This window comes from Carassius gibelio, chromosome A19 (genome assembly GCF_023724105.1).
Source record: "Carassius gibelio isolate Cgi1373 ecotype wild population from Czech Republic chromosome A19, carGib1.2-hapl.c, whole genome shotgun sequence".
Taxonomy (NCBI): domain Eukaryota; kingdom Metazoa; phylum Chordata; class Actinopteri; order Cypriniformes; family Cyprinidae; genus Carassius; species Carassius gibelio.
In genome coordinates this window covers 20,142,424-20,164,163 of record NC_068389.1, presented here as the reverse complement: position 1 = coordinate 20,164,163, position 21,740 = coordinate 20,142,424, and the positions used below count along the sequence as shown (strand labels likewise).

Here is a 21,740-nt window from a genome sequence, read left to right as displayed (position 1 = left end):
TACCTGTCATCCTGTCTCTTTGAATTTCATAAGTGTTATGCTAACTGTCCTGAACCATAATCTGTGTTTACGGTGGAAATATACAAAGTATGAAATAATAAATAAAAAAATAACTATTGTCTTTATTATGGTTATTGTGCCATATAAAGGAATCCATAGGATAAAAATAATAGAAACTTGAAATTAATTTAAAAAAGCGCTTAGAAAGTGGACCCGCTGTGGCGCTATATATATATATATATATATATATATATATATATAAAATATTTAAGGTTGCGTTTAATGAATAAGAAGAAACTGCATCTCAAAAAATAATGGAAAAGTTCTTTTTTTTTTTTTAAGGTAGTCTAATTTTCCTAAGCTGTATGTCGTAACCATCGGAATTCAAAAAAAAAAAATTGAAATCTTGTGCAATGAATCTAGAATATAAGTTTGCTTTTTTTTTTTTTTTTTACAAAAAAATAAAATCACTTTTCAATGATGTTCAGATTTTTTGAGGTGCACCTGTACTTTGAAATCAATTTTTGGTTTGGTTTATTATGTTACCATTAGTCAAACTTTTCTGGACCCGGTTGCATAAAGCACCTTAAATATAATTTCCCTTTAAGTTTCCCCTACACTGGGTTTTAGTGTGTACTAATATATTTTTTTAACTCAACGTATAGTTTAAGTGTACGATGTTGATGAAGCGAGAGACGAACTGAGAGCGATTTGGAAACCTCGGAGAGCACTGCTCTCTCTCAGTCTCAGAGGAGAGAGAAGAGAGGGAGCAGGAGGAGTCTCGTTCACACAGCATCCACTCACCTGCCTCCAGTTCTCACACACAAGCGAGGGCACGAGAGTTAACAGAACGATTGAAAATCGACAGAAACCGGAGTAGAGCGAACGATAATTAGGGGAGAAGAAACGACAGTGGAGACTCAAATCGAGAGACAATCAAAGAACAACAGCAGGTATGTTCACTCTATGTAGTTTCTTTCTTAACACTGTGTCAGTTTACTGATTCTACCCTTATAAGTCTATCTTATAAGTTTATAACTTATACTTGTTATAAACGCTTTTATTTGCCATTGAATGTGATATGAGTCAAGTTCAAGCTTTCATCTAATTCAAAGACTGAGTTTGTGCATATATGCCTGTGCTAATAGAGAACAGTGTAAATATCAAATAATGCCATGTAAGTCGAGCTATATATATAAACTTTTTTTATCTGCATGCATGAAATAGGGTTCATGGTTTTATATAATTCATATGTAGCATAGTTTTTTTTTTTTTAAACAAACCCTAAAGATATAAAAAAAACTAAAGGATCATAGTGTGTGCGAGTGTATAAAATATATATATATATATTTATATTATGTGGTCTGCTTATAATATTAGTCAGATTTTTTTGTACATAAAATATTATAAATTTATTATGACAATTTCCTCTGACATTACAATTAATGGGATTTTAATTTATTCTCTTTTTTTTACTTTTGTGGACTTTTTCACTTCTTTTCCTTTTGAATTTAAATACCGTCTTTGCATGTGAAATGAGATCAAATGTGCTAATATATAGAGTTGTTTGCTGCTGCACCTGCTTTTAATAGCCTTTGTGAAAGTGTGCATTTCATTCACAATACAATCTGCACTGAAATATGCAAACTGTTAAATCACTGAAATGATCCCAAATGAAACTTTAGTTGCTCTAATGTTGGGATTCTTTACTGACGTAGGTACTACACTCAGACAGGAATTTATTAATTTGTGCTTTAGCAATGTTAATATTTATTTTATGAAACACGCACTTCACTGACAAAAAATATTTTTGTATTGTATGAATTAAAAATATAAATATATAAAAATACAGCTTCAACCTTGACTTTAGGCAAAAAGCTCTTCAGGACAGGCACATATAGTTAATTCGCACATGATGGTATCAAGTGAGAAGACTGCCGGAAGAAGATGACTTTCGGTTAGTATTTCACACACACATATACACACTCACTCACTCACAGTGGGCTCCGAGGCTGATATGAGTGACAGGCTAAGCAGTCAAACTCTGAGAGAGACAGAAATATAGCAGAGGTGAGAGACTGAAAGTGACAGGAATGAAGTAAGAGATGATTATGAACCTGTGAAATGTGAGGGGGAGTGTGCTATCATCAACCTTCATGTTCAGCCATGCCAACCTGCTCTTGCGATAGTGACCTACAAACATCTCACACACAAACTTTCTCAAATGCACATACATACCCAGACTGGATAGTTGCATGTCTACACAGACTCCAATTTACTGTCAAACCCATTCACAATTCAGCAGTTAAAAAATTGAAATAAAAAAATTGTGTATACAATACATACATATATATATATGTGTGTGTGTGTCTGTGTGTGAACATAATTTGATTGGGGATAGTGTATCCTAAATGTTTATTAATCATTATTTTGTTGTTTTACAACATTTATTATTCATTAAAATTTAAAGAATTCTAAAATGTTTATTTAAAAATGGTTTGTTATATTTGCAATACCAGTTTCTCAATGTAGTCTTATTTTGAACCCACTACATATATCAAGATACTGAATTATTACCGTATTTGTATACTGTAGTGTTGTAGTGTAACAAAAAACAAGGTACCATATCAAACTATGGTACTTTTGGTATGGTACCTTTTGGTAAAATGCAGAACTACACAGTTTTATTATAATTTTTATTCAAATATACAAGGTTGTATTAAGATCCTTTGTCAGAGCAAGACATTAGGATTGTAAATCAGGCTTTTCTTTAATGCATCATTGACAATCTCTCGTCTCCGTTGGTTACCATAGCCCCCCCCCCCCCCACACCCCCAACCACCTTGCATTCGATGTGTGCCTCAACTTATTATCCTTCCCTATCATCTTGCCTAAATTTAGCTCTCCATCTTTCTTTTTGCCTTTTTTCTTCCGCTCCCGTCCTCACGGTTATCACAGTGAGAGATTATTGTGTGTGAATATCTTCGTGTGTGTTCTGCTGCGCACTATGCAGGAAGTGTGTAGTGTGGAAAGTGTATATTGCCGTTGTGATGTAAAGTATGAAACTGTATATGTGTCTTTGTGCTAAAGATAAATTAATTATTTAATTATTAAAGATAATTATTATTATTATTATTATTATTATTATTATTTTAGTCATCTAAATAGTTTATTTGAATCTGATTCATAAGTCTTAATGTATCTATAAAATCTTAAGTGTATCCAGAATAATTTTATACTGCACTTTCATTGCCATGAATGTTTCCTCTGTAATTCCCGAGAAATAAAAATAGAAACAAATGTTGATACACAGTAAGAGTACTAAAACAAATGCAGACAGCATAGCTCACGTCATTTGGTCTTAGAAGAATTTGATGAGAAATTTATATAGAAATCACTTTTGAATACCAGGTTTTGATATCTTAGAAATTCTGAGCATGTTTGGGTTATTGCTGAGATCTCTAAAAGAGGTCTCCAAGAAGCAGGAACTCTAGACTTTATTTAATCTCATCTCTGCCGATGAGAAACAATTGAAATATTGAAGTATGTGATTTATAATTCATATGGAAATAGAGATTCACTGACATAAAAATTCTGGGCGATAGTGATAAACTAATCATAACTTTTGTCTTTGATAATGATAAACATGTTATACAAATCCTATACTATTTTGCCTAAATAATTTTAAAATACAATTTCTTATGCATTTATTTTATCTACTTTCTCATGTCTATATTTATGTGTGTGTGGGTGTATGTCTTTGTTTGTATGTATATATATATATATATATATATATATATATACAAACACACACTTTTTTGTTTATCCTGTCGCAGTGCAATGATTTTTGTATTTTGTTATCCTATTTATTTATTTTTATATTTTATTAGTTTTTATTAGTAGTAGTAGTAGTAGTAGTAATGTCGCACTAGTAAAAATCGCTTTCCCGATTTTTTTAATTTTATTCGATTTATTATTTTGGGTTTAATTTGCTAAAAACCAATAAACATTCATTTAAAAGAAAAAAAAAATACAAATAACTTGAATCGGTCATTTCTAGCAAAATCATTTTGAGACTTGCTAAAGATTAAATTATTTATTAGTGCATTAGTAGATGAGAGGAAATGTAATAAACATGCAAAATAAAATATGCAATACTGGTCGATGAATTATAATATGGCCAATCACAGTTATGGTACTGATGGCAAAGGCTAAGTATGATTCACACATTGGTGTGCTGTCATTTTTGTGCTCAGTGAGGGAGCAACTATCCCCTCACTGAGGCTTATGTGCTCATAAAAAGCATTTGTATTTGTCAAAGCTTGCGTTTGCTGGTCCCTTGATGATATTGCAAATTCAGCTGTGATTAAGAATCAGTGGTTTCTTTTTCTGCTCTAATAGCTCTCCAGTAACTCCGAGCAAACTGATGATCTGTCGGTCTGCTGCCGGGTGATTAGAGTCAGTAATGAAGTGATTGTCAGGCTAGTGAAGGGAACTGAGTGGAACCGGACGCTTGACTGCCAGCATTAACTTCATTCAGCACAGGTGTGAAGGCCTGTGCATCTCCAGTGAATTAGACATTTATAATCCAGCTGTCGGATTCATACTTGGAAGTTAAACCTATAGTGCTTGAGGTAACATCATTATGTTATCACCTCCCTGTGTATATTTTCATTTTAAAATAAATGACTTTATAATTTCCTCAAAAATAACTAAACTTAAAAGTAGTGTAGGATATTGTTTCCGACTTCAGTTGTTCACTTGAAATCTGTAGTCCACCATTTTGTGGAATTAAATAAATAACAGAGATAACCAGCACCTATCATATCTGAGGCGATAGTTTGATCGTTTGATTGTGATGGTGTTTCCATTGTGTGAAAGCACCTAAAATTATGAAGAACCCTCTCTGTGTCCACATAGAGATGTCTCTGTAGATATAAAGCTCTACATCAGAGACATCCCAGGTTATGTTTTCCACCTGCTAATGTTTTCCATTGATTTCTGGGAGTCAGTGCTGTTTTTGCAGACTGGGACCTCCCATATATTATTTTGGTAATGTAGACTCTCTAATAAATATTATTTGATATTCATGCACTACAAAATACCGTTTAAAAGTTTGGGGTCAGTAAGATTTTCATTATTTATTTAAAGAATGTAATTCCTTTATTTTACACAGACTCATTCTGTTGATCAGAAATAAGAATAAAGACTTTTATACTGTAACAAAGGATTTCTATTTAAAATAAATGCTGTTCTTTTGAGATTTCTATTCATCAAATAAACCTGAAAGAAAATATCATCCCACTTTCTATACACATTTTAAGCACCACAGTTGTTTTCAAAAGTGATGGTAATTAATGTTTCTTGAGCAGCAAATCCACATATTAGATTATTTCTGAAAGATAATGTGACACTGAAGACTGGAGTAATGATACTGAAAATTCAACTTTGCATCACATTAATAAATTACAGTTATTTTAAGTAGTAATGCTATTTCACAATATTACTGTTTTACTGTATGTTTGATCAAATAAATGCACCCTTGCATCTTTCTATAAATACACACACACACACACACGTTTGTTTTTGTGAAAAGTGGGGACATCCCATACGTGTAATGGTTTTTATACTGTACAAACTGTATATTCTGTCGCCCTACACCAACCCTACACCTAACCCTAACCCTCAAAGGAAACTTTGTGCATTTTTACTTTCTCAAAAAAACTCATTCTGTATGATTTCTGTCTGTCATTATACAGAGTTGAGTCCTGAAATGTCACAAAAACAAGAGCACACACACACACACACACACAATGTGATCCCATTCCATTCAATAGTTTTTTTTTATTACCCCCCACCCCCAAATTTTTTATTCTCGCTTCCTTTTCATTCATAGTAAAAGTAAAGACATTCGGTTCGGTCAGATGTTGATTCAGTAGCTGTTCTGACTGATTCAGTGAAGCCATGCTGTGATTCCTCAGACTGATTCAAACTGATAAGTGAGTCTTTTTACGACTCATTTCAATAATCTTTTATACAAGTCATTAATTCATGCTGTGTTTTTGCTTGCAGCCAGCAAAGACAGCTCAATAGAAACTAAAGCATTGCTGTGGCTTTATTTAACCTCACTCAGTTACCATAATGTAGACATGACACCACTGTAAGTAAAACCATGGTCTTCTGGAAACTGCTACGATGGTAATTCCACCATATTCATTAAAGTACTTAGTACATATCATTGAAAACAATAGCCTTACACTTCTATTGTAGGCTATACATCAGAATAGAATCCTGTACCATGGTAAAACACAGTACTGGTTTTTAGTGTGTATCCCAATCTACTCATAGCGATCCCTAAAATGATCTCCCCATCCCCGAACCACAAAACCAGCCATCCATCGCTCCCCTGTCCCATCTTAATTCATCATCTGTCCCATCATGTCATCAGTGCACCCTTAATGCTTGTTGTCACAGTGACTGAGCTTGTCCGTTTCCTCTCAGTTTCAACTGTTCTGGCTCATCAGACGCTGACACGGAAATACTGGCACCTAACCACCCATACCTGATGACCTGGGGCCCACGTGGTGTGCCTCTGCTGTCACATCAAGTTAGCCAGCTGTAGATGTGACACTCATTAGCATTAGCCACACGCTAATTCATTAGCCACACATTACACTGTTTGATTGCCTGTAGTTACAGATCAAATATGACGTGTTATCTGATTACTGCTTCTGGAAACCAAGGAGACAGTTTGTGCGTTTTGAAGGGGGCATTGTGTTTGACATGTTGAACATGTGTTTGTGTTAAAGGTTGATGCTTGAAGGTTGATTAGCTTTCCAATTAGCCTTCATGTTAGGTTACTGTGTGATGTATCTTTGTGTGTTCATGTGTGTGTGTATCTGAATGTTTACAGTTGTGTTTAAAGACATGCCGAAATGCCCTCTCCCCAGTTTCGCACATGCTCAATTCCAATTTAAACCTCAATCTGACTTAATTAGCATGACAATTACGGACTGCTGCCAAGGTAATCAGCTGAATCAATAATGCAGTCATGAATACATTAATATTATAGACAAATTATCTATATTCATCGGTCTCATTTTCTCTTATGCTTTGTTTTTCTCCAAATGTGCAGACATGGGCTGTAAGTTGCAGAAGCCTCGAGGGTCAGATGAAGCTCCGGGGAAGATTTTCTCCACCCTCAGAAGAGCACAAGTGGAGACACACTCAGGAGTGGCTTATACATATCACTTCCTGGACTTCCTGTTAGGAAAAGAAGGTACACATGCCCATTTCCTGTGCACTTTGTCTATTGAAAAGTCCCTTTGTACGTGTTATTGTTGTTGTTTATTCTCAAATATTGTAAATTACATTTAAATGGCCAGATTTTCATATGATTAATGAACTTTGGTCAGTTCACACAAAATTTCTGCATAACTGATATCTTTATGTCATCATAAAGTAGCACCTCTGCCCTTACCATACCAAAACAGCCCATAAACCAAATATATATATGTGTGTGGGAAAAACTCCTGTAAAACTAAAACTATTGAAAATCCTTGTCATTAATATTAAAATCAAGCTAAAAAATATGAATTTTTTTTAATAAAATGACAAAAGCACGTAAAAATGCTTAAAAATTAAAAGTTAAGTAAAATAAAAAATATTGATAATACTAAAATATTACTACTGTAATACTATACTTTGTTTGTTTAGTTTTTTCTTCTTTGAGAATTCATAATTCATGCATCAAAGGATTTACATAAAGAGTGACATACACCATAGAAATGATTGCTGCATTTCAAAATTCGAAGAAACATCCATATTGATGATATGCATATGCAAATGCACAAAAACCCACCTTCAGATAATAAAGTGTAAAGCTTCCAACTGGGAAGAAAAAAAATGTAATATAAGATGAGAGAGAAAGAGTGAGAGAGAGAGAGAGAGTAATAGAGCAAGAGAGTAACCAAACAGTGTTTATTCTTTGAAGGCTTATGTTTCTAAATATACTAATGCCGCTTTTGTTAGTGTGCTTCGAGAGAAGCAATAATGGATCCCGCTGAATTCAGAGAAAAAGAATATGAGACAGGATGAGAGAATATAAGACACAGATTGAAGTGGAAGAACAGACCTGCTTATTTTAATGACTTGAAAGCATATGAGTATATGGGCCATTACTGAACCTAATTACAAAGATTCAACCATATCACTAGCTTTATATATATATATATATTTGTGTGTGGGGATAGAAATGGTAAAACCTGAATTTACCTACATTGTGGGCACCATCAAGTGGTCTCCAGGAAGAAAACATGCTAATAAACATACTAATTTCTTAATGAAAAATATGTAATGGTCTGTATGTGAAGTTTAGGGCATAGAAAATATCATGAGCTGAGTATAAAACAATAGAAGTCAATGGAAAGTGTCTCTATTAGCTCCATCATGTTAAAAGTGTACTATAAAGTTGGATTATTTTAATGCCTTTTGTATCATGAACAATGAACATAATTATTTAAATGCATTTAAGATATTATAAATCTTTGTTAATATTTATGAATATACTATTGTTAATGCATTTTAAGGATGAATTGCTTCTATGTAGACATTTAGCATCGGTCTTGACCACTCTGTCTAATAATTTATTTATTTTTAAAGAAAGGGATATGTGGGAACTGGGACAGTGGCAATCATTCAAGTTCTGGACACACACAGACACACACACACACAAACTCCAGGCTTTCTGTTTTAGCTGCTTATCGGTAGACAGGCAGGCAGGTCATTTATATGTAAAACTCACTGATGCCTACAGAGACACCCCCCAAAAAAACTACTGTGACTGCAGAAGTGAGAACCAGAGATGTTCGAATGTTTGTTTGTTTTAGGGCATCAATATTGAAAGCAATGACAAGTGACTTAATGAATGTGAATGACTTACAGGGATGAAATAAAGATAGAGAGTGAAAAAACAAGGAAAGAACGAAAAATGCTATAGGCATCCTTTAAAGATGATCTGATCTTGAAGAATGGGGGGGGGGCTTAGTACTTGGATTTATCTGTTCATGTGTGCACAAGAGAAAAAAAAAATCCGTCGTCCTAGTGACACTGAACAGCATTTATAGCCACATCTTGTTTTAACTGAAATTGTTTTTTTATAAATAATGCAATTCCACTCCCTGTGGGGTTATTACAAAATAAAATAATACTCCGAGAACTCAACATCACACTCATAAGCAGCAAGAATTCTATATACTTATGATTCATATAAACACTTACTTTAATATTTATGTCATAGCAATATTTAGAGAGCCGTTCTGATAGGTCAGCACAGCAGGAGAAGGGATGGCCATCTGATAGATTTGCTACTAACACATTTAGTTCAAAGAATCATTCAGAGTAATGAATTACTATGGCATTTAAATTCACACAATGAACATCTTTGTTTAAATAATAAATGAGTAAGTGTTATTAACAGAATTGATATTTCTAGTCCTGGATTCTGATTGGTCAATAAAATCTATGCATGGATATTAATTCTGGTCAATAAGCTGATACTTATTTTCATGTTATGTTCAAACATTGATTAAAAAAAAAAAACGGTACAAATCCTGTTAGGCAGAAGAGATGCACACAGTGTGTTTGGATTTTTCGCTAATCATGCTTGATTACGCTACCAAACACACATAGTACAGTATCCAGACGGCCCAAAAAGGATTTAGACAGTGTAATTGCTTGATATTTTAGAATAAAAACATATTTCTGCAGCTGGGGTTTAACTGATTTCCCAAAGTCTCTCATTTGAATATCTTGTAGATTAGACTGAGGGATATTCGTTTAGATGGCTGCATACTTCAGATGGAGTTTGTTGCTGAGATTGACTGTTTACCTGAATGTTTAACCCCTGACTGGAAAAATTCTGCTTTATGGAGGTGGAATTCCCCTGTAGTAGATATAGGGACAGGTTATCATGTATTTGGTCTTTCAGGAGCAGTGAAATACTCTCGCTGTGTGTCTGTCTCACATAAACAAATAAACAAATATAGTTAATAGACATCATAAAGTCTAAGACACTTCCGCAGTTTCAGCACTACTTGATGAATGAAAACAGATTGTGTTATTTGGTGTAGGTTCATGGATGTGTCATGAGAGATGCAATCTGTATCTTTGTACTGATACAGTGAACATTTAACTCTGTTTGGTGTTATTTTTGTCTTTAAATGTGATCTTTCTTTTGTCATATTTTAGAGATACAATTTCCAATAGCTTCTACATTGATAATAATAATAAGTTACATGAGCACCAAATCAGTTTATTAGAATGATTTCTTGAGAATCATGTGACACTGAAAACTGAATAACACATTTGCACTCAATTCAACTATACGTTCATCTTGCTATGTACTGTGCAGTTGTTTATTCAGTGCAAACACTAATAAACCCCCCTCAGAGTCAAAGCAGTTTTGTTTGAATAAGCTCCTTGCACCTCTGAAAGATGATTGCAGTCAAGCAGTGCTCAGATTACAGCTCACTCTCACTACTACCCTTAATAGTGCTCTGAATAATGAGCGCTGGAAATTAAGTTTAATTACTGATTCCAGAAACAAATTGCTTGTAAAAACGTTCGACCAAAATACTTTCAAACAATTTCTACAGCGACTCAGTTTGTGTGTGTCAGGAACCGTGTAAGAAAGTGAGCGTGTTAACACTTTATTTGGCAGAGATGACTATGAGTGAAATTGTTCACGCTCATCTTCTGATTTCTGTCTTGCATCATTCATCCCCCCCAATTTCTACTTCATTTTTTTGAGTATATGTGCCGATATCGTGCCGATATAGTATTATGAAAGTGCCTATATTAGTCATCAGTTAATTCAGTTTTGGTATACTGACATATGTCTCACATGATGCTTCAGAAATCAGTCCAATATGCTGATTTGGTGCTTAAGAAACACTTCTCACTGTCAAAAACATTTGTACTGTTCAATATTGTGGAAACCATGATATATTTTTCCCTTTCTCTGCTCATTTCTCTCTCTGTGCCTCCCTGACTCTCTCTCTGTCTCTTCAGAGGTGGCAGTGTCCTCACTTCTGTGTCTGTCATCTGTCAGAGAGCTTCCTCTCCAGGTGTGTGAGTTGTATCAGAAGGGATTCGTACTGGCTGCTGTCCATCCCTTTGTTCACTCCTGCGGCCCTGCTAGTGCTAACCTTCAGAAGCAGTTACACCGAGCCGTGCTCATCCGAGAAACCAACAGGTACACAAGGAATAGAATACTACATATTGCTTATTGCACAGACACAGTGTTCTGTACACATCACAAACATTTTAAACAGTAATATTTTTGCACTATACTACTATGTTGCATTATTTAATCAGTGAATGGTGTCCATTGGTCGTGTCGGAAATAAAAAGAATTGCGTTACATTTTAGATTGTGTAAAATTGTCAGGTAAATAAAAAAAATGCAGTCATTAAAAATTGTGGCACACTACCGTACAAAAAGAAAACAGCTATTAAAATTGTACTGATATAAAAATATTAGTTAGTAGCAGATACTACCCAGGTCACATAACAGGAATATAATTTATTATATTTTGATTAAAATCTATATTAAATAGTTTTTTGAATGATTTGCATATGAATCATTAACAATAAGACAAAGATTGTGCATCAAGAATGTAAACAGGGTCTACTTTGATTAATTTTTTTAGTATGGATGTTTAAAAGTGGCTTTGTTTTGTGTTTTTGTTACAGTGGTTCTGAAAGTGGCCTGCTAAACTGGGTTGATCCTCATCTCACGACAGACGTGTGTCACCTTGGCCACCAGGACCCTGACCCAGAAGTTATACAGGGCTATGTGAAAAAGGTTAGACCTTCTTTTAAAGACCTTTGGTTTCATTCAAACAGAGAGCAGTAGGTCATTTTCTTTGTCATTCAGTTACTAAACTTTAGTGTCACACTGAATGTCATCCTTCCATTAAAGATGGAGCCAAAAACCCACTTACTTCAAACTCTCTCTATCGTGGTCTTATAATACGGCTGTAAAACAGAAAACATAATCTGACAGGCTGCTCCATAGACACTGAAACGCCACATTCATCTGCCGTTCCATTAGTCGTCACCCCCTCGCCTTTGCAGTAATTGCATTTATTTGGAGATAAGCAGTGTTTGAGTGTGTGTGTGTGTGTGTGTGTGGTAGTGTTTGAGCCATGTGACATTTACTGATGATTTAGATGTATGTGTGTGTTTAGCGTGACAGTATGATTGGAAAATATGGTTTTCATTAGCATTTCCTGTCACAGCTCCACAGAGCGTATTCTAAAAGCATCTACTGGAAAACGCATAACCTTTTTCCTCCAAAGACACTGTAAAATTATTTATATTACATTGGAATCCACTTACTTTCATTGTCAGCTTTGATTGTAGACTTTGAATGGAACGTTTGATATGAAGAGTGATGTTACTGATGATACTGATTTCACTTCTTCTGTTGGTCCTGGTTTTCTGGGGGATGAAGATGCAGGATTTGGCTGATCAGGGTGATCTGTTCGTGGGTTTTTTGCCCCAACCCGGTGGAGGTCCATATTTCCTTGGTCACTGGGAACCAGAAGATCTTTCCTCCTTGCACTCCAGCCCCTGTTCTGTGCATCAGGGGCCCCCGACCCTCAGCCCTGCGAGCGAGCAGAGCCAACAGGATAGAGACAATGGTGATCATCGAAACCAGAATCATACAAACTTTAATTCAGACAATGAAGACATTGTGAGCCACAGCTTTCAAATACAAAGCCCTGAGAGCAGCCAGTGTTGGAATAATCACAATCCGTTCACTGAGAACCATCAGTGTCCAGATTATCAGCACTTAAACTTTGAAGGTGATTGTACGCAGGCTGAGCATTTAAAGAAGCAAGTGCCATCACATGAGTTTATATTACGCTCTTGTGCACCAGAGCCACATCAGACTCAGAGTATGAGAATGCAGCCAAACTTGCCCTGCTGTGATTTGGCAGAAAACAACAAAAGAGAACAGGTCAAAAGCCAAGACAAACACAGCAAGCGCACAGGAACCACACCGTTGCTGAATCGTGAGTGTGCAGTTATAAGATTATATCAAAATAACTTCAGATAAATGTACAATCAGATAAAATGAACAATTTGTTATTTCTAGGTGCATAAATATTTGCTCTGAAAATAATTTTTTACTAGTGATGCATCATGAAATCTCAGTATTGGTCATTGTTTGGTTCAGTTCACTTTCATTGTGTTGATACAATTCATAATACCTGAAAAAGACTAAATGATGTAACGTTAACCGGAAAACCGAAAAGATAGCTAATTCACACCATAGTAGAATATCATTATTGGGGAAATACATTACGTGAAATCATTCTCGTTACCAAACACACATGCTCAACAGGAAGGAAGAGTCTTTATAAGTGAGTCATTCACTCAACCGATTTGTTCAAACCATATACAGTCTATGGTTCAAACACACTGATTCAGTCAAGAACGTGACTGGTGTCTGTTGCTCGGAGACACGCTGTTCCTTTTGAATTATTTTCGTTTGGGGAACAAAAAAATTAAAATTAAAATCACAAATAGACAAAGCAACTGGCAATATTGTGTCTAAAATGAAAGTTAATCAAAATTAAGTTCTTGTTCAGCTGTTGTATATTATCAGAAGCAATCTCACTGCATCAACCTAATATTGCTTCATAATTATATCACTCTTTAACTTTTGAAATTAATGTGTAGCAACATTGACATATAAGTCATAAAAACACTTACTAAATATTTGACTCTGCTTGTGTAGGTGTGCAGGTGTTCGCGCTGTACAATCATTCAATAGTTCTGGCGGGATCGCCAAAGTTCTTTTCTTTGAGGGTTCCACTGCAGGTGCGCAGGGAGGCGGGGCTTGTTAGCTCGTTTGACTCCCATTGGCTGGACCACATGACGCAGCACTTCAGAAGTGGCGCGCAACTCATCGACGGCTACTTTCACCTGGGAGACGATGGAGGTACTGTAGATGACGTGACATTATACAAAAGAACTCAGAGGTAGCTGTTCATTTTCCTGAATGTAAAAACATACATTATACTAATTCTTTATTCTTAATTATACTTTATTCTTTAAATTGTTTTAATAAATTAGTGATACAATTATAGAAAAGATCAAATGCATAAACTTATGAATTAAACTTATGATTAAAATAATGAATAATAAAAACTAGAATAAATTTTCAATTATTTTAATAACTTACTCAACAGTTTTACCCAGATAACTCTGAAACAAATGATTAACCATCCCTATTAACATTTTCCAATCCTTTTCTTGCTCTATCTTCAGCATCTCCTTCCACTGTGGACAGTGTTTTTATCTTCCAAAGTGCTTCAGGTGATGCCAGGCCAACCACAGAGTATGACGCCATTGTAGTTGAGCAATGGACTGTTATTGATGTAAGTCTGCAGTGATGCATCCCAAATTGAATTCAATGAATTACTATTTGTGGAACATTTAAACCTTTCATCTTGCAAACCACCCTTTAAAGGAATGCAGATATATGTGCATAATTATACGATATGTCTCAATAAGAGATTAGTGAAATCCTTTAACACATTGTTTAAATGACACTCCTGTTTTGCAGGGTGTTGCGGTGAAAACAGACTACATCCCTCTGCTTCAGTCTCTGGCTCCATATGGCTGGAGACTAATGTGTGTCCTGCCCACTCCCATCGTCAAAATGAAAAGGTTCCAAATCCATACTAACCACTTGAAGGAAGGGTTCACCAAAAGTACAAATGTGCCAAAAAATAAACAAAAAAGACCTGCAAAAAAACTCTTCTCAGGTTTGTCAAAATTGATACAGATTTTATTACCTCTGTTTTATTTTTGTTTTAGTGATGGAAGCTTGGCCACAAAACAGATCCTCTTCCTCCAGAGACCCACGCTGCCTCGCAGGAGGAGAGACTTGATGGTGTGTGTGTGTGTGTATACATGACACAAAGTTCATTTCTGCTAAAATTAGATTAGAGCTGAGAGCTGTCTTAGAGGACTGTGTGAAATTGTAATAGAATTGTCAGTTCACTTTCAAATCTTCAAAAGTAGCACAGAGTCTGACAGTTTGTGTGTATGTTTTCCAGAAACTGCACCTCAGAGGTCAAAACAAAAGGAACTTAAATAATAAAAGGACACCAGAGAGGGAGATATCACCGCTGGCAACAATTGAGAGAGAAATTGAACGAATGGAGAGAGAAAATACAAGTCTGATGAGACAACGTGAGATTATCCAGAAGGAAAATGGGCAAAATTTGCCAGAAAGCCCAGAGAGGAGAGATCGAGCGGAAAGGATGGTGGAATTCCACAGCCAGAGGATAGACATCTCAAACATCAGCCCTGCAAAACAGGAAGGAATTACAAACTGCAATCAGGAATTAAAGCGCACAATTACATGTGGTAAACATGAGGACGTGCGTGTGGTCATAACAGAGAGAGCTTTATTCTCTGGAGTGTGCTGACAGTATTCATTTATGGATACTTAACCATAACAGTACGTTCCTGTTTATTCAGGCAGAACACACTCTTGTCAGGCCCGTGTCTGTGTATATACATCTGCTGACAGTGTAACAGTACTGTAAGATTGCAAAGAGTTGGTAGAATATTGCCGCTCCTCATTATTTTTCATTTTTTAAGGTGAATTCCTGTAACAAATTGCAAGAGACTCTAACAAATATGTGAAAACATACGTTTGATGGACTCTCAATATGCTTAACGCTGACCAATGTGTTGAGACTTGTACCTCTGTGAATCTGTGATGTTAACTCGCATTACATACAGTATTAGTGTATGCAATATATCGTGCACTAGCTTAAATGCATAAAATCCACAATGTGTTCATTTATTTCATCAGTAAGTATTACATCAGTTATTTCATTTATTTATATTAGTGAGGATGGCAGTAACTAAAGTCTAAATGTATAAAGTAACAGTAAATGAACATCTGTGAAACAGTTAATGGTGTAAATAAAAGCTCTCAATAATTGGCTTCTCACACAAATTAAAAGCACATCATTTACAGAAACAGCTCGCCGTTTTCTTGTGTTTTCAGTGTGGGTTTTTTTGTGACTTTACAAATATATCGAAACATTTCAGCAGTATTAATGGTAAAGATCTTATTCATCAATCCAACTTTTTAAAAACATCCTTCTTGTGAAACTGGAGATAGTTATAGTTTATGAGTTTAGATTATAAAATGTAGTCTGTAGTCCTGCCTTTCAGTTAAAAAAAGGGGTCAATCACTTGGCTGGACAAGGCTAAAATAAGTTTCTGCATGATTTGAAATTAGAATACACAATATATGACACTATGATACTCCACCTCAAAATAACAATTCATTTTTCTTTTACCCTAATGCCATCCTACATGTATGACTTTCCTTATTTTGTGGAACACAACAGATTTTTTTAAACAATCTCTGTGGGTCCATAAAATTAAAGTGGATGAAACCATTAGCCAGAAACTATGGTTTAGTTAAAAAAAGTTATAATGTATTTCTCACACACACACCCATCGTTTTGCTTCAGAAGACATTGACTCATCCCGCTGGGGTCACATGAGCGCTGTCATGGTCACTTGGTGTGGTTTTTGAAGCATCAACTTTTCGGAGGGTTCCATCCACTTGTATAATATGGATCAATAAATTATTTTACAAAAAATCTCAATTTGAATTTATCAGAAGATTTATACAATTGGGATGGAATAATTTCAAATTTAAAGGGACCATATTTAGCATCTTTAAACAAATTAAGACCATATTCATGAGCAGAAATGTTCTATATTTTTTTTTGCATAACTCTGATCATTTCCATGCCCCCAAAAGTTTTACTAAATAAATATGTGTTCTAAAATGCAAACAACATATTACAACATTATACACAGATATCTGAAACACCCAATGCAATCTGAGTGTGCAATCTTTCATGATGTCCTTGAAGCAGGACGCTATGCCATTAACCAGTAAATGAACTATAATGTAGAGCGTTACAGAGCTGGTTATGGTCAATTTGTTGAGTTTATCTTTAAAATGAGGTATAACAAAAAAAAAAAAAAAATAGGACAGTGTCTAGAGAATTGTTTGTTTAAAGGCACAGTTCACCCAAAAATGACAATAACCCCATGATTTACTCGCCCCCAAGCCATCCTAGGTGTATATGACTTTCTTCTTTCAGACAAATATAATTGGAGTTATATTGAAAAAATGGTTTGGCTCTTCCAAACTTTATAATGGCAGCGAATGGGTGGTGATACTCAATGGTCCAATAAACTGTGTCCATCCATCATAAAAAGTGCTCATCACTTTAAGTGACAAGTGACGTGACATTCAGCCAAGTATGGTGACCCATACTCAGAATTTGTGTTTTGAATTTAACCCATAAAGGCCTCCTAAGGCGAATCGATGTATCCGTATTTAAAACTTTATAAACAGCTTCAACTAACAAGATGCTAGTCTCACAAGAACCGAGGTTTGTTTACAGAAGCAAAAGAAGCAAAGATTCCATTGTTTAGCAAAGGAAAACCAGACTCATCTTGGCTTATATCGAAATCTTCACATTTTCTATACAAATTTTCTTTTTGTACTTCTAATTCGTAATCCTTTTGTTTGTTTTGCTCTCTCCTCTTTGCTTCCGAGATTAGAGATTCCGAGCTAGTGATTAAGGTTTGTAAAGTTTAAATATGGGTATTTTTCTTACAAAAACACACCGATTGGCTTTAGCAGGCCTGTATTATCCCCCCGGAGCCATGTGGAGCACTTTTTTATGATGAAAGGATGCGCTTTATCGGACTTCTACTGGACTATTGCCATTATAAAGCTTATAAATAGAGCCAGGACATTTTGAAATATAACTCTGATTGTATTCATCGGAAGGAAAAAAGTCATATACACCTAAGATAGCTTGAGGGTTAGAAAATCATGGGGGAATTTTCATTTTTGGGAGAACCATTCCTTTAAATGTGGAGAATGCAGATATAGCGTCTGTTGTGCGCTTCAATTGATCTCAAAGGCTTTACTGGTCCATTAACATTACAGTCTGTTTCTATGATGACGCAGATGCATCCATCACTATGAAGATCTGAGTTGTAGTGCTACCACCATTTCTCAAAAAGGATTCTGTCCTCCGATAGGCCGACTTTCTGCAGGTCTGAATTAACTTTCTCTATCATAGGAGGAGGGCCACAAAGATAACACAATGTGTGCTCAGGATCTACATGGCGCTTAAGTTCCTCTTCTGATATCCTTCCATCTGAGCAGACAAAAGAAAATCTACTGTGACATCACATCTAAAAATAGTTCAGTTAATTAAAAGACTGTAGATTATGGGTAATCAAAATCTAAAATGTAGATGTGTACAACTCACTAATGGTGAAAGGCTGAAGTTCCTGCTCTGTGTCAGAGCTCTGTTGGGTAACATGGAAATCGCAGGAGAATTTATCTGGTCGCTCATGACAAATATCAATAATGGTGTTCTGAAGACAACAAATAGCAAAAAAATCGGTCGGCAGCTTCAATCTCACTTCAATGATAAGTCGAGGGCACATACATACCTTGAAGAGCAGCTCTTCTGTGTTCCTTGCACTGTAGCACAAGTGTGTGTGCCCTGGAGCGCACCTGTGAGCATGAGTGTGTCTAAGCAGATCAGCTGCGTGCAGCAGGATGGAGTACAGAGGGTTGATCCCAACACCACCGGCTATCAGCAACAGGTCCACCACGGGGTCAGAAGGTTGAGGGTCAAAGTAGAAGTTACCTCCCACCCTCACAGCTACCTGAGAGTCCACAGAGCACTGAAATAGAGCAGTTTACAAAGAAATAAAAATTATTTGACAAAATATATAAAATAGTGACATACAACAGAAACTTTCAAAATAAAGGTTAATGAATAAAATAAATTTTTCTGCATAGCAGAATTATTTTATGAAAAACTGTCCATATATTAAATACATTTGAAATTATACATATATATGAATGAAACAAGATATTCCAAATATTGAAAATATATTGATTTAGTTGCTTACAAATTCCAATAAAACATGGAATGAAACATCAAAAATAGAAACAGAATGAAAACCTGAAAAAATGGTACTAATTCAATGACACATCACCACTCAATAATTTGGAGGCAGTAAGGTAACAGTAAAAACATTTATAATGTTAAAAAAATTCTAAGTCAAATAAATGCTGTTCTTTTTCATTTACTGTTCATCAAAATATCCTGAAAAAATGTGTCATTTCACAATATTACAGTTTTTACTGTGTTTTGATCCAATAAATGCAACCTTGGTAAGCATAGGGGACTTCTTTCAAAAACATAAACAATTCTTACCAGCCCCAAACTTTTGAACAGTAGTGTATTAATACTTTTTAATTCATTCACTCACTCACTTTAGTGTGAATCCAGTGAGCTGGAGGATGGCGTGTGTTTTTAACAGCCAATTCAATCACTCCCTCTCTCTGCAGCAGGCCAGGACTCGAGCAAATGGAGAAGCCACCCACTGTATCCACACCTGGGATGAAGAAATCCACCCTGTGAAAAAGGGCGCAATTAAATACAATAACATAATATAATAAGAAACACTGCTGTAGAATATTAACGTAACTGTTTATCTCATGTATCGACTCTATATGTTAATGACTAAAAACTAAAACATTCAAAAGTAACAACACAACTACATAAAGTACGTTTAGAAAGTTTAGAAAGTAGACCTTCCCACACAGTAACATGTCAGCACCACAAAACCTATGAGTATTACTTATCACAGCAATATTTAATAAAAAGAGCAAAGCAACATATACACTTTGAGAATCACCATATGTGTATGCAGAGGATGAATAAGTGATTAGCACATATGTCAGGACACACAGACACACACACACACATATCCACACACACTCTGCTCTCCCTGACTCATGTTCTTTAGCAGGAACACAACATCATATGGTCTGGAGGAGTTTCTGTGCATACATCTACATAAATCATCACCTGACTTTTTCACCTCACGCACACTCTCTCAAAACACACACACAAGAGAGCAAAAGTGAGAGAGAATAGATTTTCATTTTTTGCATGCTTTTGTCTGAGAGGAAAGCGCCATCTCCTGTCAATTAAGCAAACTGCATGTCTTCTCATCGGTCACTTTCAAGTGAAAATATAGTAGCATCTAGGAGCACTATTATCTAGGATTTTTTACTGTCATCAATATAAGATTCTTACAATACATATTTCACAAAGTTACAGTTCTCACCACTGTCCAGCACGAAAGCTGAAGTCAGGATGTGACACCTCCAGTCTCAGTCTCTTCACTGAATCAGATTCATTCATAATGTCACAAACACGTGCAGAGAAAAGTTCCTGGATACACACAAAACATAAAATTGTGTATTTACAGAGAATTTGCCACAAAATTCCCACATTTCAGCCTCTTCATATTTAAATGTAACACAGTATGCCATGTAAATGTATAAATGGTAGACATTATACATTTTTACGACTTTAAACTGTCTACACACATTCATAACAAGACATAGCATAACAGGAAAAAAGGGCATAGCATTTTAATAAAATAACACTATACTATACAGTATGCATGCTATATATCTAGTGTGAATAAATAAACAAACAAACAAATGCCTGATTGCATCCTCTAGAATTCAGTCTCATGACAAAACTCAAATGACACACTGGCTGACCTACCACACAGAACAAGTCTCTGAACTTTCACCTGCTTGGCTACAACATATGTTAACCACTTATAAGGAGTCACAGAGGAATCTATGCTCAACAGGTCAAGGGTTTCATAATGAAATCTAAAAAGACTCACCATTTCTCTATGAACGCTAGCAGTTCTTTCTAGATGGTCAGTTTGTCTCCTGGATGACATTTTTCTGAAACAAATTTAGGGGAGTTTAAGTTAAGCAAAAAGGACTGGCTGTGTCTCAAAACACAGTGAGCTCCCTTACTTAACAGAAAGCATTTTTGTTATCAACTAACGTTAGGTAGCCAGCTCTATTGGTTTTCAAACACAACCACTATGTCCAAAGCCTGTAGAAAGAGCTCCAGAGTCTGGATACTCACCGTGTGACCGTCTCTTTACTTGAACAGCAAACAGTCTGTCTGAAGAGTCCTGATCCACCGGCGAAACTTCTGGCTGCCGTTCTCACAAAACACGGGCCACTCATGATCGATATGACGGTCTGATCTCTGTCCAGCACTTGATATCAGACAGAACGCAGGTTAGTTACTGTTTTTTAAATAATAACTAAGAACACTGAATTCGGAAGTTAGCAGTAAGCGATTTAAATGTTTTAACTAAATAATCTGTTTCGTGTTCAGTAGACCTTTAAAATTAATTATTAGTAATGATAAAAAATAAGCTTATTATCATTCACCTCTGTCACTCCGGTGCATAGACAGTAAAAGACGGTGACGGTGACGGTTTCTTCTTCGTCTGTGTTTAAGGTTGGTGAACAGAGTCTGTAGCGCCACCCAGCGATCTTTCAAAGTGCAATATATATATAATATATATAAGAAAGACAATAATTGAAAAGTAATGGCATTACATAAAAAAACGCACAAAAATATTTTTTACTGAAATAATGCAATTGATTGTTAACAGTGCTTTAGTTTAAAAAAATGTTCCTTAGGATTTAGTGCATAGCTACATATTACAAACTTATTGTGACCTAACCTTGGA

The 21,740-nt window shown here is 35.5% G+C and overlaps 2 protein-coding genes and 1 long non-coding RNA gene across 5 annotated transcripts; 1 reads left to right on the top strand and 2 right to left on the bottom strand.

Moving 5' to 3' along the window:
- Positions 1-764: 764 nt before the first annotated feature.
- On the top strand, positions 765-15,511 carry LOC127935263 (raftlin-like). 2 transcript variants are annotated; one of them, XM_052532965.1, is made up of 10 exons: positions 765-953; positions 7,136-7,279; positions 11,071-11,254; positions 11,754-11,865; positions 12,517-13,081; positions 13,810-14,013; positions 14,343-14,452; positions 14,641-14,744; positions 14,895-14,970; positions 15,137-15,511. In XM_052532965.1, the coding sequence occupies exons 2-10, from the start codon at positions 7,138-7,140 to the stop codon at positions 15,509-15,511; spliced, it is 1,872 nt and encodes a 623-aa protein (XP_052388925.1). In that variant the 5' UTR covers positions 765-953; positions 7,136-7,137. The 2 variants fall into 2 exon arrangements, with proteins under 2 accessions (XP_052388925.1, XP_052388924.1); XM_052532964.1 differs by having other exon boundaries at positions 14,641-14,970.
- On the bottom strand, positions 6,796-13,964 carry LOC127935265 (uncharacterized). The gene is made up of 3 exons (XR_008148051.1): positions 13,785-13,964; positions 12,402-12,670; positions 6,796-7,263 (listed from the first exon to the last, which is right to left on the bottom strand). It is a non-coding gene; the product is annotated as an uncharacterized LOC127935265 (long non-coding RNA).
- LOC127935264 (oxidoreductase NAD-binding domain-containing protein 1) lies at positions 14,844-21,521 on the bottom strand. Of its 2 annotated transcripts, XR_008148050.1 has the most exons (9): positions 21,436-21,507; positions 21,122-21,257; positions 20,868-20,931; positions 20,292-20,398; positions 19,432-19,573; positions 18,597-18,833; positions 18,410-18,518; positions 16,560-18,295; positions 14,844-15,389 (listed from the first exon to the last, which is right to left on the bottom strand). XR_008148050.1 is itself a non-coding variant. In XM_052532966.1 (8 exons), the coding sequence occupies exons 2-8, from the start codon at positions 21,223-21,225 to the stop codon at positions 18,138-18,140; spliced, it is 921 nt and encodes a 306-aa protein (XP_052388926.1). In that variant the 5' UTR covers positions 21,226-21,258; positions 21,436-21,521; the 3' UTR covers positions 14,844-18,137. The 2 variants fall into 2 exon arrangements, 1 of the variants encoding a protein (XP_052388926.1); XM_052532966.1 differs by having other exon boundaries at positions 14,844-18,295; positions 21,122-21,258; positions 21,436-21,521.
- Positions 21,522-21,740: the final 219 nt, after the last annotated feature.